The sequence below is a fragment of the Aspergillus mulundensis genome, assembly GCF_003369625.1.
Source record: "Aspergillus mulundensis strain DSM 5745 chromosome Unknown scaffold_1, whole genome shotgun sequence".
Classification (NCBI taxonomy): Eukaryota; Fungi; Ascomycota; class Eurotiomycetes; order Eurotiales; family Aspergillaceae; genus Aspergillus; species Aspergillus mulundensis.
Window position 1 is genome coordinate 1,918,904 of NW_020797889.1, and position 22,978 is coordinate 1,941,881.

A 22,978-nucleotide genomic window follows, 5' to 3' on the forward strand; every position below is an offset into this window, starting at 1 on the left:
CAACAGCCGCAGCTGTTTAGCGATACTTTGGATCTGCCAGTGGTAAGTGGTCACCGCCGGAAGAATCCCCGAGCAATGCGGCATCCCAACATCTCCTCCGTCCGGCGTTCCCGTGGTTTCACCCGATAAGACTCGCTTTTTCCCAGCCATCTGCACGAGCTCGTACAAGGGGCAATATTGACCTCGCACAAGGTCCTTGTCTGCACTCTGGAATCTGGATCGACGAGCGAACACGCCAGCGGAACGGCCCGCATGTTGAGGATATTCGGGGGATCCGCAACCCTGCCCAGGCCCCAAGGTGTCGGAATCGAAGTGGGCCTAGCCATGCGACCGTAAGTTGACCTGCAGGAGCTGGAACTTGCTGGACTGCCTGGGCTGCATCCTCCGTCCTCCTAGCGAGCAAGACGCATAATGGCCGAGAGAATATTATCACAGGGCTTGGCGTGGAGTAGATTGGTGGAGAAAGTGCTGCGGCAGGCCGGCGACAGGCCCGTCTCGATGTGCGATTCGTGCCATGGGTATATTCAATTGAGAAAGGAAAATAAAATAGATACATTCCTTGGCCCGTGATCTAGAGTCAGGAATTAGGTTTTAGAATCACGCACCGTACAATGGGTCCGAGCCTAGGAGATTATTGTTGTCATTCATTCGTAGCAAGGTAATTCTGTACATACAAGATAACCCTTCCTGTCGTTCATTACGTCAAATCGTAGGCCCGTATTCTGTCCGGACTCGTCCAAGGTCTATCTGGCAGGTAATCAAATTCAGGCTGCACAAAAATGCCTTCCAAGGGGGATAAAACAAAGTAACATATTAGAAAGAGCATGGGAAGGAAGGGAAAGGGGAAGAGAAGAGAAACCAGACATCAACTCCCACTTCCTCCAAGCCGACTGCGAACCCATCCTGTCCATCCGCCAGAACTCGAGGTCGAGGTCGTACTTTCGCCACGACTGGTTGTCCGCGGACGAGATCTTTGGCCCTCATCAGTAGCAGTTGAGGGTGTGTTGTTGTTGGCGTTGGTATCTGGGCGTTCGGCCTGGTCGTAGTTCCCTTCTGATCTGTACGAGAGTGAAAGCGATTATCAGTCACACTTGTCACTTATCGTTGGAAGCTATGTTAAGAGCGCTTACGATGTCGGGGTAGGCGCATTCGCACCCGGCGCCGTCGTTGGTTCAACCCCGCGTCGACAGTGCGGGCAGGAGTTATGCTGGTTTAGCCACATCTCGATGCACTGCGGGTGGAACCAGTGTGTGCAAGGGAGAACGGTGACCTCGTCGCCCACTTTGACGGCGTCCATACAAATCGAACACTCGGTTCCCTCGCCTCCAAGCAATCCTGCATCGGCTATTTTCTTAGGGAGGGCATGGATGGCGTCTTGGGATGCCGGAGGTGCGGCGGTGCGGTTTCCTGCCTGCTCTACCAACTCGGATATCACCCGATCCAGTTCTTCCTGAGAATACACTGCATCACCATTGCGGCTGATATTCAAGAGAGCCGCAAGGAGCGCTCCAATAGGATTATCAGCGCCGCCATTCATGACACGAATATTTGGTCCTCCAGGCCTGCCAGATCCTCCAGGCTGCCCGGCTTGTAGGTTGGTGATGTTGGTGTGGAATATATCAAGCATCCTGCAGCAGTTAGAAAAGACCATTATAAAGATGCGATGAAACGTACTCTCCCAGATTCTGCAGCGGAGAGTCCATCGGCTGAGGGCCATTCGCATCGCGAGGAAACAAGCCACCAGGCCCGTGATGACGGCCATGGGGAGAACGGGGAGCGTTTCCTGGCCCGTACATGTTATCGAAAGCGTGTCGCGGCGGCTGCGGACGGCTTGGCGACCCAGGTCCTTGCGCCCGCGCGGCGCGTTCGCGGTTGAGCTCACCCATATTGTGAATGAATGAATCGAAGCCTTGGAACGCGGTGCTTGCAGGATCCGTGGTCTCATGGCCCATTCCTCTGGTCGCGCCCGGTCCTCTGCGGAGTTGATAAGTGAATCGGATGTTGCCGCCAGGAGATTGGAAGGTCCGGTGAGTGTAATGATAGCCAGGGTCGATCCACCCATGGTCATCTCCATCATTCATGTGGCCCCATGGGTCGTGGTTCGCAAATGGGCTTGCTGGGAACGGCGAGGGCGAGCGCTGGCCAGGGAAGGACTCTGGGGGGTCGGGGTGCGGCTGCGACGATGAAGGGGAAGGTGAGGATACAGGAGAGGCTTCAGGTTCGGGATCTGTATCGGGAGGGATTTCGATCTGCACGGGTCAGTCTAACACAGGAAGAAGTGGCCCAGATGCGTACGATTTCTGTAAAGTCTGAGCTGCAGTACGGGCAGTCTAGAGTGTCATACAGATTGCGAAGCCATACTCTGCCGCAGGCATGGCAGAGAACGCGATCGCCTGTATCCATGTTGAAGGGGTCTGGAGTGGAAATCGGATCAAAAGAGACAGAAAAACGAGATAAGATCTGGGTGAGAAATCAAGACAGAGTCAGAGGAGGGGTCGAGAGAGGTACTTGAGTCCAATCGACTGAGTCAAACAGAAAAGCCGTTGTTCATTGTCTGAAGGACTGGCAGGCACCAGCGAATATGATCATCTTGCTGTACACAAAGGCGGTTTCATACAAAAAATAAGAGGAAAGAAAGAACGATGAATTTCAGCAAGGCAGACCTGAGACTTTATTAGAACTGTGAATCAGACAGAGACAGTGGTGTAAACGGAGCATTAATATTGAATGACGTTAGCCTCGGATGTGGCGCAGTTATCAAAGAAAAGAGCCTTGTTCTGCTCTCTTTAACCCCATTCTCCGTTACTAGTGGTTTGAATTGTAAATAAACAAACAGCTGAAAGGATTAGGATTATATTGCACCTTAAGCCATCTCTCGTCCAGTCAAGAACGCCCAAAGCCTAAAGTTATGCATCATGCTAAGAGCCCAAACACGAAAGAAAGAAACGCAAAAAGCATAAGAGCAGAGACGGAAATCATCATCGACGTCGTCATGTATATACAGCTCTCGCCACCTAAATAGTATGCCCCAGGTCCCTGCAGACTTATCGCCGCTGTCCCCGGAACAGCATGCCTCCCACTACTCCCGCAGCGAGGGCCAGCCCTCCAACGATAGCGATGCCAACCATCCCCTCGCGCGATACTCTATCGTCGATCAGGGTTCGGAGACTGGCCGCCTGTAGATTTCCCGGCTCCTTGTCGATAAGAAGATCGTTGTATCGGCGGGCCTCTCCATAGTTTCCTAGCTTGTAGTTGCCCAGGGCCAGGTAGAAGAGACATTCACGGCGTCGCTCGGGGTGAGCGCGGAATATTTCGGACAGCAAACGGACACCTTCTTGTTGCTCAGATCGGGAGTTAGACTTGATCAGACCCTATACAGGATGTTATGTCAATACAGTCCAGACATCGTCATGTTATAGAGACCGGTAGAGACATACCCAAGCGTAGTTGAACTTAGTCTGGACGCCAACGTAGTCGCCTTCTTTTTCATACTGGGCACGGAGGACCTGCAGCTCTGCGGGCTTCAGCGGGCTATCATGCTTCGTTAGCTGCTGTGGCGCCTGTAGCAATTCAACGTGGAGAGGAGCTCTACCTTTCAGCATCTGCGGCATCTAGATTTTGTCAGTAAAGGGCAACTGGGCATAAGAAACTTGGACCGCGTACAGGGAAGATTTGAGGAAGTCATTTCGTACTGTTAGAATACAAGACAACGGTCGGAGTCTATGGTAAAGAATGCGAAAGTGATGTCAAGATTCCAGGCAGCTTCACTGCTCCAAATGACGAGGCGGTGCACGTGGAGTTGTGGCGGTTGCCTACCCAACCAACCGGTTCGGGTCTACCGCAAACAATCCCCTCACTGCTGCTATCGGAGCAGCCATCCAGTTTACTCTGCCACCTCATTCAGTCAGGAATCACAGTCGCCATGTTGCTCGACGAAAACCCCTCTACGGTAAGATCATTCCACTTCTGGATGTCACGCCCATACTAATATACCTAGCTCATCCATCACACAATCGGCAATTTCAATATCGCGCCCGATAAACAAGCTGTCTCCCGCATCAATGACTCCCTCGCGACTCTCCAGCAGTCCCGCGAGCTACGCATGCGCGAGGCCGAGTCCGCCCTCCGCAAACTGTCACGCCACCTCCAGTCGCTAAACACGCAACATGAAGAAGCCGTCGCCGCCCACGACGCGAGCAAACACGCCGCCGCCATGGTCGAGCTGGACACAAAGAAATTCCGCATTGCCAAGGCCGCATCGGAGCTCGAGATTGAGAGCGAGCGCCTTGAAGGCGAACTGGAGATGTTAAAGGAGAGACTGGCAGATCTAGAGGCGCAAGGTCTTGAAGGCGATGAGACCACCCGAAGGGAGAGGGAGGCTGATGATGCTATACTGTATGTTCTGACTGTACCATTGCGCTTGGACATTCTTGCTAACGGGAGCAGACTGCGTTTGAAGATCTACCGGGCATTAGGCATTGATATCGAACCCGACGAGGTAGGGAACTTCACCAAGGCTGTCATCCGCAACAGTCGCAAGGGCGATGTCCACGTCGTCAACCTGGATCCGAAGTTCTCCCGCTTTTTCTACTCCAACTATTTCTGGTCGACTATGCAGGGCTGAGCGGTGCACGTTTCTTCGGCGTTATGGTGTAGGACAGATACCCATTGATCTTTTATATATTATCAGATATCATAACTTCGTTATATAGTACAGGGCTATTGTACATGGCATCTACTGCACACGGCCAGAGCGAGTTAGCAACAAGCTCCTAGCCACCTCTTTCCTCTCCTCATCCGAAATTGATATCGGCCTCGTCTCCGGCACAAACTTCTCCACCGCGTCCAATACCTCCTCCGCGGACACATCTTCCAGTCCGTCCTCCTTCCACTTCGTCATCCACTCTTCTTCCAGCCGCTTCATGCCCTCCTCAACCTCATCCATAGTCTGTACCTCCTTGCCCTCCCACGTCAACCTAGCCTCCGTGGAGACCTCCGCTTCTGCCTCTCCTTCTCCAGACTTGGAGTATAGAACCTCAACCCCCAACCCACCAAGCCCCAGCTTCTCTACCCTCCCATTCCACAGCACCTGCCTCACCCTCCCATCTCGTTCAACCATCATCCAAACAAGCGGCATCGCACTCCTCCCCAGCGCCTCTCGGACCCCCTTACTCGTTTCTCTTGGGCCAACCAGCATCCCAACACCGCCACCCGACCCCCTCGCCAGCGAAACCGCAAAATGCCTCGCCGTAACGCCCTCAAGTTCTCGGACAACATGCGGCCCGAGTTTCGCCTTTGTCGCCTTACATTGCACGATCACGCGCACGGGCGGGTCGATTACCGGGTTCGCGCCAACGTGCCATGTCCCGGTAAGGTCGATACCCAGGTCTGATTTCCCGCCCACACGGTGTAGACTGAAGGCGGAGGCGCGGAGGTGCGATTGCACAGTATACTCGTAGATCGTGCCTTGATAAGTTGTTGTCTTCTCAGGGAGACTCGTACGCCTCGCATAGTCGAGAAACGAGGGAAGGTCGTTGTGTAGGGAGGTAAGTGGTGCGGGGGGTGTAGGGAGGCCGAAGAGGCGGCGGTTCAGGGGGGTAACGGAGCTCCTAGTTGCGAGTTGAGCTGGAGGTGAGGAAGGTAGAGCAATGGAGAGGAAGGGGCGAGTCGGGTGCATATTCTAACATTGTATAAAAGTTGTAGAAGGTTACAAAATTCCAGGTCGAAGCTATTTACGGCGGTCTGCCTTAACTCCGATACTGACTCCGCAAGTATCCACCCCGATAAGGAATTGTAACTTTAGCTCCATCTCAATAATCACACCCATCTCTTCCCAAACTCAGCTCAACACCCAATCCACGCAAATCACTTGGTCATTCCTGTCTCATCTCATCGACCAAACTGGATAGCGCCATAATGGCCGACATTTTGACCCAACTCCAAACATGCCTTGACCAGGTGCCTACCACACATCCTCTCCATTCCATGCGATACCAAACAAACTAACAGCACAAAGCTCGCAACCCAATTCTACGCCACAATCGGCTACCTAACAACCTACCACGACAACTCCCCCGCGATCCCACCCCCAACCCCCACATCCGCGCCCGCCCTAGCAAAGATCCAAAAGAACTCTACAAACCCGCCTATCCCCGCCAGCGCAGCCGCAATCCTCTCGCAAGCTTCGCCGTCCGCTGCCGCAGGCGCAGTAACACCGGGTCCACCTGCCCCGGGCGCTGCAGCAGGAGCTGGAGGAGACGAAGCAGGGGCAACAGCCGGAATCGAAGAAGGCCTCCCGCCGCGCCCGGACTCCCCGCGCACGTTCGCGGCGCGACAGCGCGAATTAGCGCGTGACCTGGTCATCAAGGAGCAGCAGATCGAGTATTTAATTTCGGTGCTGCCTGGGATCGGGTCTTCGGAGCAGGAGCAGGAGAGGCGCATAAGAGAGTTGGAAGGGGAGTTAAGGGAGGTTGAGGAGGAGAGGGAGAGGAAGGTTAGAGAGTTGAGGGTGCTTAGGAGGAGAGTTGAGGGGGTTTTGGGGGCTGTCGAGTGCGGAATTTATGGAGGACGATAAGTCGCATACTCTTGCTTTAGGCAGTCTTTCGTTCTTGCGGGGGTTCTCTGGTTCCATGAGATGACAATTCATTAGCTAAAGATGATATGATGCCGTCCGTGACTTGCGTCGTCATGCCTTGTTCTAGATCCACGATCCATAATGTATAAAATCAACGAGATGGGGAATAACCAATGGAAGCACAAATGGCTAGCAAGCAAGAAGGCAGCAAAAAACCTGGGTATCAATATGTGGAAGCCAAACCCGACCAAACCAGACCAAACCCAACCCGTGTGAAACAAACCCATTGAAAGCGTAAACGAAAGCAAATAAATCATTTGAATAGGCTGCGATATTCCCTCATCCGCCCCTCCTGAACCTCGGCCTTATCCAGCTTGCCGCGGTTCAAACTCATATCAGCCAACTGCTGCTTCTTCTTCGCCAGCTCGGCAATCTTCTCCTCGATACTGTCCTTCATGAGGAACTGCACGTTTGTAACTTCGCGCGTCTGTCCCAACCGATGCACACGGTCAATGGCCTGCGCCACGGCTGCTGGGTTATATTGCGGCTCCATAATGTATACGTGCGAGGCAGACGTAAGGTTAAGACCCACACCACCGGCTCCAATAGTTGCTAGGAGGATCGTTATATTGTTGTCCTCGCGGAACGTATCGAGCGCTTTGTTGCGCGCTGGCAGGCTCATTGTCCCGTCAAGCCGTGTGTACCCTGTCAACCCCTGGGCTCGGAGAGCGATCTCGATAAGATCAAGATGTGATGTCCAGGCGGAAAAGACAACACTCTTGAGAGGGGGTTCACCCTTGGGGAGCCTTGCGCTTTCCTCTGCCGTGTTACGAAGATATGATAGGAGTGCTTTGGTCTTTGTGTGTGGACCTTCGTATTCCCCTAGGATTTTTGCTTGTTTGGGTCCGTGCTTTGCTCGTTCCTGTTCCATCAGGTAATCCTGTAGGCCCGTTGCCGTAATTGTCGAGTATGATGCGGGGATCCAGCCTTCGCAAACATCGCATTTGATATCAAAAGTCCCCGGGCCTACAACTTGATTGTCAAATGCCTGCTTTCTACCAGAGAAGCATTCCGGGCAGAGGGCGTCATAACAGGGCAGTAAAAAGGCCATGGTATCATTCTTTCCTGGACCGCTAGATCCGTTTGTGTCCGCATTTGGCTCCTCCAAACGCTTGCTGCAAATGGCACACATATCGGCAGATGACTCTTGCATCAGAATAAACATTCCATATGCTTTCTTATCGGCTGCGACGACATCGGCGCTGGGTCCCTCTTCAAGATCAATGGCATCATGAACGCTAAGGCCTTTGATACGCGCTCGCTCATTGCTGTCCAGCAGCTCCTTGCCATGTGCGCTGATTTGGCGGAGAATCATCATGGCCTTCAGAATATGGTGGTACATGCGACCCTTTATATGGCTCTTGTCTTCTCCTGCAATCACTCGCATCATGACATTCGATTCCTTGCGGAAGAACTCGTGCAATTGTGCCTCTGCCTCGGTGAACTCAAGCATCACAATCTTATCATGTCGCGCCGGCAAATCGATCTTGTCCTTGACTCGTCGGAGGGTAAAGGAGTCAACCAGCACGCGCAAGCTCGCGATAACAGTTGCATCGCCTGTCTTGAACCGGCTAAGAATGTGCATGTTGAAACGACTCTTGTCTTCGTATGGATAAAGGCCTAAAAACTTTGTCACCGAGAACAAGTCGTCTAACCGGTTCTGAATGGGCGTTCCAGTTACTGACCAGCGGCGCTGGGCGCTTAACTTGAAAATCGCCTGAGTCTGGGCCGCGCTTTGCTCCCGAATAGTATGAGCTTCATCCAGGACAATGCGAAACATGTTCATTCTAGTTAGTGGGCTTGCCCCCGCTCGCTTAGAGCCGCGACCAAAAAGCTCGCTTAGGACAATGCTATATGTTGTGATAACCAAGTCATACTTGGACAGTTCGTCCACGCTCGTAGTCCGAGAGGAGCCATGGAAAACATACCATGTGACCGAACCCTCTTGCAAGTGTTCTTTAATCTGCGAGACCCAGTTGTTGACAGTGCTGAGGGGTACCACAAGAAGAGTAGTCTTTGTGTTTCGAATGCCAGGTTGGTCCTTTACCAATTCAGGTGGTGGAATCATCCTCACCCACTCGTGAGCTTGCTCGAGTGATGAAACAGCCAGAGACAAAATGCTCAGGGTCTTTCCGAGACCCATCATGTCAGCCAAAAGTCCCCCCAAGCTTTGCGGCGGCTCCTCGTCAAGAATGGTACCACTGATGATTTCACGGAACTTGTTAGCCCCGTTGGCCTTGTATTCGCGCCTCCAGAGGGAGTTATTATCCTCCTCGTTGGGCCCAAACTTTCGAGGACTCTCCTTCTCTGTCATAAACCACAAAGCTTGCTTCTGATGCCGGAGAAGTGGCGTCGTGACAAACTCCGGGGGCTCCATTTCAGGAAGGTTGTCCGCACTCTGAAGCTGATCAAACATTTTCATGACAGCATCAGTCACTTCTTCAGCAGACCTGACTTCATAATTTACTCCATTCCGATTCCGTTGCGCTCCGGTTGGCGCATAGTTCGGCTGCAGGCGTCTTCTTTCGGCGTGAGGATTAAAGAGAGTAACTCCTTGTTCTACCGAGAACGGTGCGGCAAGCCAGACGTTGTGCTGGCCTAGGTAGTTGCCAACCTTCTCTGCATCCTGGCGAAGGCCGTATAGGTTGATGGAGGCCCGGAAGTTCGACGAACAGGGGGCCCATGGCACATCATTGGGCATTTTCTTTCGAGAATCAAGACGGGCAGCAACATCCACCTTGAGAGCCGGGGAATCAAGGAGGGGTACAATCACGGCTGCAGTCTTTGAATCGACAGCACCGAAAATCTTCCCATTGGGGTCAGAAACCTCAATTCGGTAGTGGCCCTGTCCCACTTGTCTGTGAACTCCAAGCTTCATTGAGGGCCAATGTGCCACGTCTCCGAAAATTGTTTGCGGTGAAGGCATGGGAATAAGCGACGCCTGTATTGTAGCATTCTCCAACTTTCCATAACATACTCTCTGCGCGCTGAGGTTGTTGGAGCCGGTCACTTGAAGGTCGTCGTCGTCGTTGCTTCCCGAGACATCTTATATCAATTCATTAGCATGTAGCTAGAGCATCCAACAATCAGCTTCTTACCAAAAGTCAGGTCAACAACATCTGGAGTTATGGCAGTGGAGCTCCCCGTGTCTCCGCCATCCTCTTTCATGTATTCCCCCAAGCCGCTGTTCCCCCCAATGGGTCCTCGTTTCGCTCTCTCAGATTTCCCATCTTCCGTTTTCACTCGCTTGTACGGAGTGCCCATCCGCCGCTCTACCCCGTACATATCTTCGATAAGGCTTCTATGTCTCGAGTCCGCATCGTCGCTAAGCTCCACAACATCGGCGTTCCGCTTGCCGTCACTAAATTCCACATCCGATGTGCTTGTAAAGTGCACATCCAGGTCCGGTGTCGCGTGTGCAGAGGAGTTGGGGGACGCGTTTGTACTCGTCGATCCAGCCGACGAAGGGTATTGCGACAGCGAGCCGCTTGCGTGATCGGCGGAGGGTGCACGTTGGGGGCTCAGTAGGCGATTCGCGAAGGTCGTGCCTTGTGGCGCTATGGATGAGGCGACGCTGCGCTGCTGGCTGTTTGCGCTCTGTTGTCCTGCTAATCCGCTAAGTCAGCTTGCTGCTTCCGAGTCATCAGGATCTTCGGGTGGTTTGGGTGACCGTCTGTACGACGGCTCAGGGAAGGATCATTTTGGGACTTATGATCAGTGCCAGGATCACCTTGGAGCTCTGGTAAGGATGAGAGACTGAAGCGTTACCATTTTTCTGTAGCTGTTTCTTGTACGCCCGAGGATTGAGGAGCATGTGTGCTTGGGACGCCATGACTCCTCACGGTGTAGACACCGAACGATAACAAAGTCGCGACTGTAGATGCAAGAAATTGCCGATGCAGTAGAGCGCGGATCAAAGAATATGATGTATCCAAAGAACTTGAAGATGATAGAGTGTGGGGTGCATGCGTTCTTATCGGAAGGGATAGGACTCGAGTTCGACTCGATCGTGGTGGAGAATGACGGAGTGGCAAAGAAAGAGAAGCGATTTACGCGCCAAAGCTCTATCGCGAGAATGTAAAGAGAGGGGACAAGGAGGCGAAAGGGGTAAAGAGAAAATTTAGAAAGATGAGCAAGAATAAAAAGCGAAAGAAGATGAGGTCGTGAGAGGGAGAGAGAGAGAAAAGAGCGAGCGATGGCGGCCAAGACAAGATTCCGATACCTAGGCAAGTGAGATAAGATAGGAGAGTGAGACTACTATGTACTACGGGAGCATGGGCCATGGTTCAGTCTGACCTCACCTTAATTACACCAAGTTTTACTCTAAAATCGAATTGATTTCACAGGATGATGCCATTTCCTCCGGGGATCATGATTATTAGTAGGGAGCTAGCTATATGTCTATATACAATACAACATCAGGGGTAGTATTTTTCAACCAAAGCCACTCCTAGCAGTTAATAGACTCCTCATGCCTGTTTGCCGTAACAAGGACGCTAAATGAAAACGAGATGAAGGTATAAAGTCATGATGTCGGTAGGCTCGGTGGATTCAGGAAGGTGAGGTGAGAGTAAGGAGGAACGGAGTCATGCAAGGGGAACAAATCCTGCGTTGAATATAGCAACCACAACAACCAGAAGAAAAGCGGAGGGGCAAAGGCAGAGCGCTAGCACCAGGTAAAAACAGGGTTTTTGCTCTTGACAGCTTCTATTCGTTCGACGATAACTTTGCGCTGGTTTCCTTCCATGCCCTCAGCCGCCGCATAGCCGAGGTCGCCCTCCAGATCGTCGCTGCTCCATATCAGACGGGCCCCGCGTGCACTCGAAACGGAATTATGCTTCTGGTGTTTGTTCCCGGGGCGCGGAGGAAGTGACGGCCAATTTCGGTCTCCATTCCTTCTAGGGCTGAGTCCATCGGCACTATCGCGATTGAAGCCATAATCAGTAGAGCTTGCAGTCGGCGGTCGCCCAGAATCCCGAGAAGTCCGGCCACGGGAAAGCTCAAATCGATTCGGGTTTGGCAGTTCACTGGGGGGTGATGGGAACCCCATCAAGTCCTGATCTGCCATAGACATGGCGGCGCCAATGTCCATTTCTTCGTTGTCCGGGTCGTAGCGGTCGTCGTAACTTCTGATCTTACGTCGCTGAGCTTCCGTTGACGGCCCGCGAAGAGGAATAGCAACTGGGACATCTACCAGGTCGTCCCAGACACAAACGCGAGTTCTCCGTGTAAGCTCAAGCGGACCATGATCCGGGTGCTTCAATGTTTCCACGACGTTCCATGCCTGCCCTTTCATAACCGCAATCTGCCTCGCGAACATGCTCTCTTTGAAATCGTCGTCCTGTGAGAAAACTCGTCGTAAGGCCATTTGTGTGCCGCTCCACCAAGCAGTCGAAGTCAGAAGCGGTAGGAAGTGGTCTCGAGTCTTTTGAGAGAACGGCTGTCCGATGAGTGAGACTGGTAGGAACAGCCAGCCGAATGGGAAGCTTCGCCACTGGAGATTCGTTAGCAAACTACAATCCTACCACAAGTGAAAGAGAACGAACGTACGGCATCAGGGTGCTTCCATGGCCATGACAAACTGTTGTCAATGGCACCAATCTGGATAGTAGCTTGGGGCTCTTGTGAATTTAAAGGAGTTCCTGTACGGCTCACAGCCTGCATCGTCTCGTGTCGTCGATAGGGGTATGACGGCGATGTTGCTTTGTCCGAGTTGACTGAAACCGGCCGTGGAGGCACCAAATAATCATCATCATCCTGTGGGTGTTCGTTTTGCTTGGGCGGCTCCGCGACTATTGAGACGTCCTCCGTGTTCCAATCAATCTTTATCATCCAGTTATCCAGACCACGGTCTGTATTCCGCATGATATAGTCCAGAATGACCAACTTCTCCAATTCTTCCCTGAATGACTGTTTGAGATTCTCCGTCCAGTAAAACTGACGCTCTCCATTTTCCTGTTGAGGGGACGGCGTGCGCGTCTGGACATCATCCTCCTCTTCGGCCTCATCTTCATCGTCGGATTGCACCCCAGACGGCCGGCAAGCCTCATTCCAGGGGCGCTTCTTGCGTTTCGGGGCGTCTTGGGCACGGAATCCCGTGTTGGTCTGATCCGGCCATGGGTGCTCCCTCAGGAAAAGATTGGCATCCCTGTAACCTTTGAGGAAGACCTGGAAACTGCCCGCTTTCGGAGGGAGCGCTTTCTTGCCCATCCAGGCCTTTCTTCGGTCCCAAAAATCATAGAAGAACGATTTCGACGATAGCCATACAATATCAGTATAAGGGACCATGTTGGTCCGGAGACGGGAGTCGAGTACATAAGCGGCAGCTTCCGAGACGTAAGACAGGTTGGGAATCAAGCAAGCGCGTCCAAAAAAGCAAGGGAATAGATTGCGATGGATCCATTTGGTCCATTTCGGGTTGCGAGATGCATAAGGCTCTTCATCTTTGGGTTTGAAAACCCCGACGACCTTGCCTTCGCTATTGCGTGCAAAGTAACTGCCCGAGCTGCCCTGGGAGATCATTCGCGGGTGAACGCCGAGCTCTATGGCCAACCGCACGCTCTCCACAACTTCCTCGAACCCATCCCGCGCTTTCCGCGTAGCTAATTCAGACTCCTCCGAGTCCAGCTCTTCCGCCGTTATAGGCTGAACGCCATTGGGCGGTTGGAAAACAGAGTGGTAGATCTCCAGCTTCTCCTCTTCAAGTGTCTTCCCCTTCACGCGATGAATTTTGAATTTCGAGGCAAACTCCTCCGCCCAGCGCTCTAGGCGTGCATTGATCGCTTTGATATCCACGGCCGAATTCCGCCGTCCTCGGCGGTGATGTACGCTCGGTCTCCGTCGGTATTCGGGCGGTGTTGTTGGGGCCCCGGCGGGGATGGACCCTCGGCCTCGAGTTGAAATAGGTTCATATTGTGTGCCGTACGGATTAATTGTGCTGGAAGTATGGTACAAGTCATCCTCGTCCGAGTATTCGTAGGGATCGTTATTTCTATCCTCTTCCTCCTGGGCCAAGCGGGCATAACCAGACGTCGCGGGTCGATTGTTCTTCGGCATGGTTCTATCAAATAGAAAGGATAAATTCAAAAAGGGCTTAAATGAAAGGCGAGAAGACGAAGCCGGAAATTAGGAGAGAAAAAGAAGAAACAGCAATTCTTCAAGGCATTACCGGAGCTGCGTTGGAATCCGGGGTAATAAAAAGGGGATAGACCAGGCAGACGTATCGTAGAAACGAAGAAAGCGACAGATGGTGAGAATGCTGAAGACAGTTTATCAACAGGAAGTAAAAGCAGAAGTTGAAGCAGACCCCGTCATCTATTCGTGGTCGTAAAGGCAGAAGTCCGGCCAGCTGGAACAAGCAAGAGGCGAGAACCCGGCCACGTCTCTATGAAGGACTGCCAGACTGCGGCTTCGAGTGGAAACGGTAACGGCCGATGTTACCATTCTGTACCGTATTTGGAGCTACATATTAGCTAGGAGTGGCTTAGTACTATATTACCAATACGTCTCCGACGCACCGCCACATCTCATCTGCGGCACTCCACCAGAGCTTCGTCCCTGCAAAAGGCAACTCGACTTTAATTCCTGGCCCCTGAAATGATCTTCGCTTGAGTACGTGTCGAATACAAAAATGCCATCTCAATCTACTCCGCATTCTCTCAACTACGGAGTCAACTACGGAGTCTAAGGTCTGACGGCCCAATTACGTATATGTCCAGTGCTGCTGCTGTGTCAGGGTCTTGCAGCAACTGCCCTATTTTCAGTGGATGGACAACAGTAGAATGCCATCAGTACCGAATCCTATTGGAGCAACAAGGCATACTAAGCAGTCTGTTCAACCGTGAAACCCGAGAAGCACCGATCCATCGCGTCATAGTCCTCCAATGGACCTACATAGGAGACGTGTTGATTCGGCCGCAGGACAAGGAGTCAAGGACGCATCTTTCTCCAAGTTTATTTTGAAAGTCTCACCCAACTTTCCATACCCTTCATGATAGGAGACGTCGTTCACAAATATTTATCGTAATCCCAGCTGTCAATTTCATCATACGGATGAAATTCGTCGGGGAAACCAAAGATGTCGACGTGATTGCGTGGTGCTGCATGCACCGTGAGAACCTCTATGATTGAGTCATAGCTTGACCCCGTTGGCTTATAGCGCTGCAGGAACGACTCCTACCCGCCGATTGCGGCTCCTAGTTGCTTAGTATTCTCCTTCTGGGATGACTTGGTAACGTCGCCGGCAAACACAAGGACACGCCAGCTCCCATTACTGGAGAGTCGCTCCTGAAGATGCTAGGCCCGCGCATCGGCCTGGCTTAGGATCTTTACGCTGGGAATCCTTCTGCCAAGCTTGATCTCTGGTGCTAGTCCTGGCATGCTGAGAATTGGATATGATTCTGTTTCCTTTGCTACTATGACGCTGGAGCGATACTCGACGCTGTCAATAAGGTCTTAAATGGGTGTCAATATAAAAAGCAAGGTTACGTATCAACGCCGCTGGCGAACAACCTGCCTTTTTCGACTGCATCTCTGGACACGCCCATGCTGATTCTTTACTCATCCATAACGTCACGCGCACGGCGGCCCGAAAATAGTCGAGAATATTGGCTGTCAAACGCAATAGGATATTGAGCGATCTTCTTCTCTCCGACTCATACGTCTTCAGAATTAACGAGTCCCTTGATGACACCGGCCATTTTGCATCCAAGGCTATATGCTGTTTAAGGGGAATCGGCCAGCTTGCTCTGCTGTATCCGGCCACCATTACGTACAGTCTTGCATGTTCTCATTCGTGCCCTGACCGGCCTTAGGGCTACAAGCAATGAGCAACATGTCCTCGTGATGATTGCACCTCGAATATGCAGACCTTGTACGGTTCCCGCGGGCCAGGTCAATTGCAGATACCGTAACGGCCTTGAAATCATCGGCTTAAAGCGCATTCAACTTTCAGTTCAGCCGCCTTAAACACGATCCCAGCGCGCATACTGCCAGCCAAAGGTCAAGTTACATTGGGAAACTGGAAGTTCGACAAACGACCGATAATAAACTGGGCTGTCTGCTCAGCCGCTCATCGTTCTTTCGGATCGAACACCTTGCCTTTTTTTTATCAGACAGGATGCATGGCCGTATGCAAGGCACGGGCAGTGAGCTGGCCCAGCGTGGTAGAGCTAATGCTTGTCGAGACCACTCAGGTAAGCAGAGGTCCACGAGTGTATCGAATGTTGCCCGATAAATAGAGAGACCATGGATCATCTAGCAGTAGTACCATTGCATCTCCAATGTAAAGGAGAGAAAGCCACCTTCATTACCTATTGTTCGGCTGATGTAGAGGGAAAGGGTGCCAAGAGGCAGACCAATAATGGTCGATAGTCTCCGGTAGCAGCCCCGATAGTGATATCCTTGAACAGCCCTCTTATCGTCCCATCTCGTCTCCGATATCGTTTTTATGCCATTATCTTAATTGTCCTTTTCTTTTCTTTCCTCTGGGACTCGTCCAACTCACCTTTGCTTGTATTTGCAGAATTGTAACTGCGCCGCAAGCTGCTCAGCTTCTGGCTCTTCCCAATCTCAATCTACCGGCCTCTCCAGATCTTCCGCTCCTTATCCTATCAACCTCAGACTGCGCACAACGAAAACAGCGCTCTTATTTCATCTTGTCTTTTCGATTCATTCTCCAAAAGTATTTCTCTCTTGCCTTTGTTGGATTCCAACCCGCGCACGAAATCTCGAGGACATTCCACTTCGCCCTCCCTTTCTACGTGGCTGGTCCCCCTCGCAGCAGAAACGAGATCTTCCGTCCCCCTCACCATCGCCTTATGCAACACGTCGAGACGAGGATCAATTGACTTTGAGAGTACGTTTATTCGGTCAGCAGAGGCCGAGTTTATAGCAGCTTACCCGCCACGACCTCCATCGTGGCTTCGCTTCTATTCCGGGCGTCGCCCATCGACCCGGCCCTTCGTCCTCCATCGCCTTCGAACGACCAATCGAGCGACCTTGCCTATAACCCTTCGTCCTCGTCCATTGAGAGCCAGTCGGCAACCGATAACGCACAGGGGCTCTCTTCCGCGTCCTCGCAGTATTCCACCGCGCTCCCGGATCTTGCCTCGAGTTCTCTAGATAAAAGTCCTGAGGAGGGGTTAAACGGTGCCAGTTCGTTTCCGAGCTCTCTTGGACCATCGCTTCCTGGTCTGTCTGTTCTGGCATCTGTCGCGTCTGCGCCGACTTCGAATTTACGGTGCGTATGCTATCCCGGTCCGACTTGACCGCGGTAATCGCGATAAGGTTTACAGCGGTGTGAATCGATGTCTCTGCCGTCATCGGGTCTTTTCTTCCCCTGCCCTCGAGACCCGTTACATCTTATCGACCATTATCAAGATCCCAGCTAATGACGAACGAATAGAACGTCGAGTAGTGATGCGCATCTAAGTATGTCGAGTATGACCTACGCAACATCGTCTCCCGCTGCTACCACTGGAGGACAGGGCAATAATCCCGTGAGTACATTTCTTCTGTTTCCTTTTTATATCCTTCACATTTGCGATCGCATTTTTCCTGCTGCAACAATATTGCTTTTTCGCGTTGTTTTATTTTTTCACCAACGTGTTATCGGTCTTGGCAAATCCTTATCATCCGTTTTCATTTTAATCTCCCCAATCTTATCAAGCCGGATCTTCCTTCGTTCACTATCAGCCGCCTGCTCCCACGCAGCCCCCTCATCTCTCCTCTCCTCTTTCCCTTCGCTTCTCTCTACTTTTCTCTCTCGGATAAATATGGCGAGTACGCTGGCTGACCAGAAACGCCCTCAATTACAGCCGATATGCCAGAATTGCGGCACCTCCAAGACTCCCTTATGGCGTAGGGACGAACTCGGCTCGGTGCTTTGCAACGCCTGCGGGTTGTTCTTGAAACTCCATGGACGACCGCGCCCCATCAGCCTTAAGACAGATGTGATCAAAAGTCGCAATCGAGTCAAAACTGCTGGTCAGGGCCCGAAGCGCAAGGTGAGTCCTCAAATTGAGTTTTTCTCTCGAGTTCATCGCACCCTTATCTATGCGAATTGCGTCTGCTAACAGTCACCTTTCTGGAATAGTCCGGCAGCGCAGCCGACGGAAATGGGCTTGCTTCCTCGAGGTCAGAAGCTGGCACTCCTCCTTTGGGGTCGCAGGGGTATCGTCGCGCGTCGCGCAAGATGTCGCCCGGCCATTCAGACCGATCCAATTCCCCAGTGCCCCAGCCCGATACCCACGGAATTCCCGGTTTACACCAACCGCTCGCGCAACCCCATCACAATTCCAACATTGCGCCGCAGCATATGTTTGATAGTGTAACGACCGGGGACCACACTAGCCAGCTCCCATCCGTCCAGCTACCGCAACCTTCCCCCTCGGCTGCGGCCGCGCCGGTGGACCGTCACCACGAACCCCCACAGACATACGAGGACCTCTTGGCGGCGAACACGTCCTTGAAGACTCGTGTCAGCGAGCTGGATCTCATCAACGGGCTCTTCAGGGGGCGCGTCGCGGAACTCGAGCAGAGCGACGCAACTGCGCGACGGTCCGAGATGATACTTCGCGACTCGGAAGCACGCCTGAGACGTTCGCTCGACGATGCTCAGCGACGGGAGGAGGAGCTCAAGCGACGTATACTTGAACTGGAGCGTCAGCTTACGGAACAGACTAACGGAGGTAATCCCTCAAAGGAGAACCCTCTTGAGCCGCTGGCCAAGAGAATGAAGCTTGCCGACGTGGTAGAGGAAGATTCGCAATCGCCAGCCAAATCGCCCAAGAGCATCTAGCTTGGGCTTTCAAGATCTGGGGTCATCCTTCGTGAAATGCGCGGTTGTCCCTTGTCCGCCGCAAGCATGTCGCGAGTCACTTGGTCCTAATACATTTTTGATACCCTTCGCAGTTCTTGTCATTGGCTGGTTTTATATCCGATTGAATGTTTCTCTCCGCGTGCGGTTGCTCCATTACTATCCTTTTGTCTTCTACGACTTGTCTGCAATAGAATCATGCAAACAACCCATATTCCTTTTAATCTTTGACATGAAAATACCTAAACGACACGACAAAACAAAACTCACGGAAAAGTGGAATTTAGAGGGGGCCTACTTTTGTTCGATTATTGTGTTCATAATTCTCAGAATCGATTTTCTTCGAGTTATTTTCTGCCCCTAGGGCTCTTATCTTTGAAACGGGTCTCTGTCAATTCGTCTTCGCCGGATGACGGGTCCAAATGATGCATCTGACTCTGGACATTATTGATCGCCACGAAACCCCAGTCCCCAACTCACCCCCATCATTGCTGTTTTTTCTTATCATCCCCGGAAGGCGTCCGCTTGGAGGTGGAGATGATGTGCTGTCTTGGTTGGAGATCGCCGGGGTTTCTAATCTATCAATCAAGCTATACCATGGCTCGGGTTAGTCCATCAATTGGGGGCGGTGGTACCTTGCTAATCGTGGCTATACAGCGATAATGCAGCTTTTTCTCTGGCAGTCGCGTGCTTATCGCTATCTGCTCCTTGCTTAGGTATCTGATTGGGGATCTGGGATTAGGGCTTATGCCATGGGCGTAATCAATATTCTGCAGTGTCAGCTTCAAGATTCGATAGGGCCCAGTCGATAAGGCAGCCCTGCTGATACAGAATTATTGATAGTCTCCAAGGTTGCACCGTACTCCGCATGGCATGGGGTAGGTACTGCCTTATCTTTCTCCTATCAGCTCTCGCTACCGAGGTTGATGCGACTGGGGGAGCCGGTCTGATAACCGATGCTCTACTGTCAGCTTGTGCTGCGTCATGTATCCATTTGCTCGTGCGCATGATTCAGCTTTTATGTCGGAGTCGAGCCTTTGGACCGTTGGGCTTCTGGTGTTGCTATACTACCACTACTGGTACTGCCAGGATGGTCCTCTCTGCTGCAAGCCTACCCTGTATCGCTGTCTTATTCATTGCCTGGTCAGTCAGTCCTGCAACCAGTAATCTTTTGTTTAGCTACAGGGGAGCCGTCTTCTTATCGCCTTCTCTTTATCGGTCGATCTGCGGAGTAACATCTCTATCTCTAAGCCACAGATATGCTTGCCCCGAGCTTATACTGTCAATATCCCCATTCGGGTGCATACCAGTCCCGCGTGCTCCCCCTTTTTCTATGTCGGATGTGATATATCGATCAGCCTGTTTTCTGTTCTTTACCGCAATGTCGGAGCATGGTATGGGATACTCGACCTTGGAGTGCTCATGCGGCCATACGCAGAAGTATATACTGCTGGCCATTATCAAAGCGATAAGCTCTGCATATCCTTATCAAACACCGCATCCTCCTCATCAAGGCGGGGGTAATCCGTCCTAGCCTCTGTCCAACCACGGTCCGTTAGAAATTGAGTTTTCTATTAAACTTAGGGATGTAAGATGACAAATGTCATGTCAACATTCGCCGCCTTAAATATCAACATGACAGATATTTCAAGGTCGCGAATGTCTAATTGGCGCTTACCTTTTATATAGGGTATAGTAGGTGGGCTGCACGTGATAACTAGTCCTAATTTAAAAGGCGCACATGTAGATTATAAAAACTTTTTAATTTATATATAAAATTAACAATTTTTAGGTGCGCTGTTAAAGCATTTTAAAAGCACTTTTTAAAGCGCTTTTAAAGCGCCTTTAGAAGCGCCTTTTAGAGTTTTGGTTTACATATAAATTTAATATAAAATTAAAAACTTTTAGGTGCGCTTTTAAAGCGCTTTTTACAGCGCTTTTAAAGCACTTTTTATAGCACTTTTAAAGTAATTACTATAGTACTTTTAAAGTAATTATTGTAGTGCTTTTAAAGCGCTTTGGCAGTTAGTTAAAGTTATTAGCCTTATATATAGTATTAGTAGTTAAAGGCCGGGGTTTTTTAGCCGCTTAAGGCGCTGTAAATAGTGTTTTTTTTATGCTTGGTGGTAACCTTTTTTTAAAAAATAATTATATTTTTATTGCTTAGTAACCTTTTAATCTAGAGATTTTTATAAAATAGCTAGTTATAAGCTATTTTATTTTTTTTCTTTGCTAGCTAGGTAAATTTATACTTAATATTACGGCTTATACAGCTATTTATAGGTAAAAATATAGGTGTAAAATTTAAAGCTTTTATATTTATATAAAAATATACTAGCTTGTTTACTTTTTTAACCTAAAAATAAGATTTTTACTTATTTTTAGTATTGTTTATGGCGGAGAAGGCTTGCTTAGCAAAAACCAAGTTAATAGTTATATAAATAAGTTAAATAGCAAGGTAAAAGAGAAATAAAGCAGTATTATACTAAAAATTTAAAATAATTAGTTTTAAAGCTATTTAAAAGGCTTTTTAAAAGGTATTTAGTTAGGAAAACTTATAAACTACGCCTAAAATATTAAAGGGTTCTTAGTTTTTTAAAAATTTGCAGGGAAAAACTACGCCTTTTTTACTTAGTATAAAGCAAACTTATTATAAGCTTTTTTAATAGTAAATATAAAAAACACCTTTTTAATTATATTAGTTATTAGCTTATTTAATAAAGCAAAAATATTGCGGGGGTTAAGATAATAAGCAGCCTAGTAAAGGGGTGTTACTTACTTATTAAAGTATTTTTTAAAGCTAGTATATAAAGCCTTTGCAAGATACTCCTAAAAACTAGCTTTATATAATATTTTTTTAATGCTTTTAAAAAAAATTAAGCGGATTTATAGTTAATATTTTATAACCTAGGAAGTTAGTAGTTATATAACTAAAAAGATAAAGTACTTATAGTTATAATATTAATTTTTTAATACTTAAATTTAATTTATATTTGGTAAATTAGCTTTAAAAGATAAATGTTATCACTATTATGGTGTTGCAACTGCGTAGTGTTGCAATGATGCAATCTGGCGGCCTGAGGCCGCCGGGCGGAGGAACTTTAGCGCTAAACTAGCCGCGTGCTAAGGTAGCGGCCAGTTATATAATATATAAAATACTAAGTTTAACTTTAAACTTTAATTTAAAAAAATTAGTAATTAGTTCCTATTATAAATATATAACGCCTTTTTTATTATAATAATTTATATTTTTTTAAGCTTATTATAGTATATAAACACAACTTATAGTTTTAATTACTTTTTTTTTAAAAAAAAAACCTATTTTATATAATAGCTAGGTAATAAACTTAATTTTAAAGGCTAGTAAATAATACTTTAAAAAAGTAACTATAAACCCTAACTTAATAACTAACTAATATACTTAAAAAAAAATTTATAAACTTTTAACTAAAGAATCTTAAGGGCGCCCTTGCTACTAAATCCTAAATTATATAAAAAATATTAAAATATAAAGCGCCCACCCAGGGGCAAGAAAATAAAAATAATAAAAAAACTATTAAAAAACTGCAGGCAATACTAAAAGTAATTTTAGTAAAAAAAAAGAAATTATAAAAATAAAAATATTACAAAAAAAAAAAAATATTAATAAATTCGTGCCTAAATTAAAAAGGCACGCTAATAAATTACAAGGGCTAAAGCTAAATAATAAATATATAATATACCTATTTAATTTATTAAGTAATTAATAGTCCCTTATTAAATAAACTTTAATAACCTTGCAACCCCGGAGGAAATTATTAAAAAGGTTATAATAATAATAATATAATTTAAAAAGGACTTTTTAAAAAAGTTACTATTTATAAAACCATATTAGGCAAATAATATTAAAAAATTTAATAATTAAAAGTTAAACATAAAAACATACTTTAAAACCTTCCTAATTTACTACCTAAATAATAATTATAAAATATCTTAATTTATTAGATTTCTAGCGGAGAACCACAGGCAAAAATAGTTTAATATTTATAAAGTAAAAATTATATTTACCTGGAAAGAATTTTTTAACATACTAGTTAAAATAATTAATAACAAGATGGTGTTAATTAATAACTTACTAATTAAGTAGGGTAACACAAAGTAGTAACTATAGTAAATTATTAGGTAATTTATATAGTTACTAAACTAAATTAAAAAATACTTATTTTATAAGTATAATAATAATTAGTACCAAGGACACCTGTACCAAAAAATCTTAAAAAATATATAAAAAAAGTTCCTTATTTATAAATACCAAGAACCAAAGCGCTATAATAACTATATATTATACTTAATAAGTATTAAAAATAATATACCCAAGTAAAAGAAAATTATTATAAAAAAAAAAAGGAATTTTTTAACTAAACTTGCATAAGACTATTAATAACTAAAGTTAAGGCGCTTTTTATTATTAAAAAAAGTATAAAAGTAAACACTAGTATAAAATAACCTAATAATTTAAATAATTTTTTATTTATAAAAAAGCCATA

At 48.3% G+C, this 22,978-nt stretch overlaps 8 protein-coding genes across 8 annotated transcripts; 3 read left to right on the forward strand and 5 right to left on the reverse strand.

Moving 5' to 3' along the window:
• Positions 1-865: 865 nt before the first annotated feature.
• On the reverse strand, positions 866-2,403 carry DSM5745_02135 (putative RING finger domain protein; the record flags this gene model as incomplete). Its single annotated transcript, XM_026744151.1, has 4 exons — positions 866-1,058; positions 1,131-1,628; positions 1,675-2,249; positions 2,296-2,403. 4 exons carry the CDS (start codon positions 2,401-2,403, stop codon positions 866-868), a joined length of 1,374 nt encoding a protein of 457 aa, XP_026607314.1.
• A 641-nt stretch (positions 2,404-3,044) lies between these two features.
• On the reverse strand, positions 3,045-3,685 carry DSM5745_02136 (mitochondrial fission 1 protein; the record flags this gene model as incomplete). Its single annotated transcript, XM_026744152.1, has 4 exons — positions 3,045-3,371; positions 3,438-3,531; positions 3,593-3,611; positions 3,664-3,685. 4 exons carry the CDS (start codon positions 3,683-3,685, stop codon positions 3,045-3,047), a joined length of 462 nt encoding a protein of 153 aa, XP_026607315.1.
• A 237-nt stretch (positions 3,686-3,922) lies between these two features.
• Positions 3,923-4,624, forward strand: DSM5745_02137 (putative kinetochore protein spc24; the record flags this gene model as incomplete). Its single annotated transcript, XM_026744153.1, has 3 exons — positions 3,923-3,949; positions 3,998-4,395; positions 4,447-4,624. 3 exons carry the CDS (start codon positions 3,923-3,925, stop codon positions 4,622-4,624), a joined length of 603 nt encoding a protein of 200 aa, XP_026607316.1.
• A 111-nt stretch (positions 4,625-4,735) lies between these two features.
• DSM5745_02138 (uncharacterized protein) lies at positions 4,736-5,677 on the reverse strand (the record flags this gene model as incomplete). Its single annotated transcript, XM_026744154.1, has 1 exon — positions 4,736-5,677. One exon carries the CDS (start codon positions 5,675-5,677, stop codon positions 4,736-4,738), a length of 942 nt encoding a protein of 313 aa, XP_026607317.1.
• Positions 5,678-5,916: 239 nt separating this feature from the next.
• DSM5745_02139 (med21 domain-containing protein) lies at positions 5,917-6,574 on the forward strand (the record flags this gene model as incomplete). The annotated part of the gene is made up of 2 exons (XM_026744155.1): positions 5,917-5,958; positions 6,017-6,574. The coding sequence occupies 2 exons, from the start codon at positions 5,917-5,919 to the stop codon at positions 6,572-6,574; spliced, it is 600 nt and encodes a 199-aa protein (XP_026607318.1).
• A 313-nt stretch (positions 6,575-6,887) lies between these two features.
• Positions 6,888-10,466, reverse strand: DSM5745_02140 (Single-stranded DNA-dependent ATPase; the record flags this gene model as incomplete). The annotated part of the gene is made up of 3 exons (XM_026744156.1): positions 6,888-9,679; positions 9,733-10,239; positions 10,403-10,466. 3 exons carry the CDS (start codon positions 10,464-10,466, stop codon positions 6,888-6,890), a joined length of 3,363 nt encoding a protein of 1,120 aa, XP_026607319.1.
• An 834-nt stretch (positions 10,467-11,300) lies between these two features.
• DSM5745_02141 (1-phosphatidylinositol 4-kinase LSB6) lies at positions 11,301-13,690 on the reverse strand (the record flags this gene model as incomplete). The annotated part of the gene is made up of 2 exons (XM_026744157.1): positions 11,301-12,128; positions 12,185-13,690. The coding sequence occupies 2 exons, from the start codon at positions 13,688-13,690 to the stop codon at positions 11,301-11,303; spliced, it is 2,334 nt and encodes a 777-aa protein (XP_026607320.1).
• A 3,377-nt stretch (positions 13,691-17,067) lies between these two features.
• Positions 17,068-18,434, forward strand: DSM5745_02142 (putative GATA transcription factor (AreB); the record flags this gene model as incomplete). The annotated part of the gene is made up of 3 exons (XM_026744158.1): positions 17,068-17,133; positions 17,452-17,640; positions 17,730-18,434. 3 exons carry the CDS (start codon positions 17,068-17,070, stop codon positions 18,432-18,434), a joined length of 960 nt encoding a protein of 319 aa, XP_026607321.1.
• Positions 18,435-22,978: the final 4,544 nt, after the last annotated feature.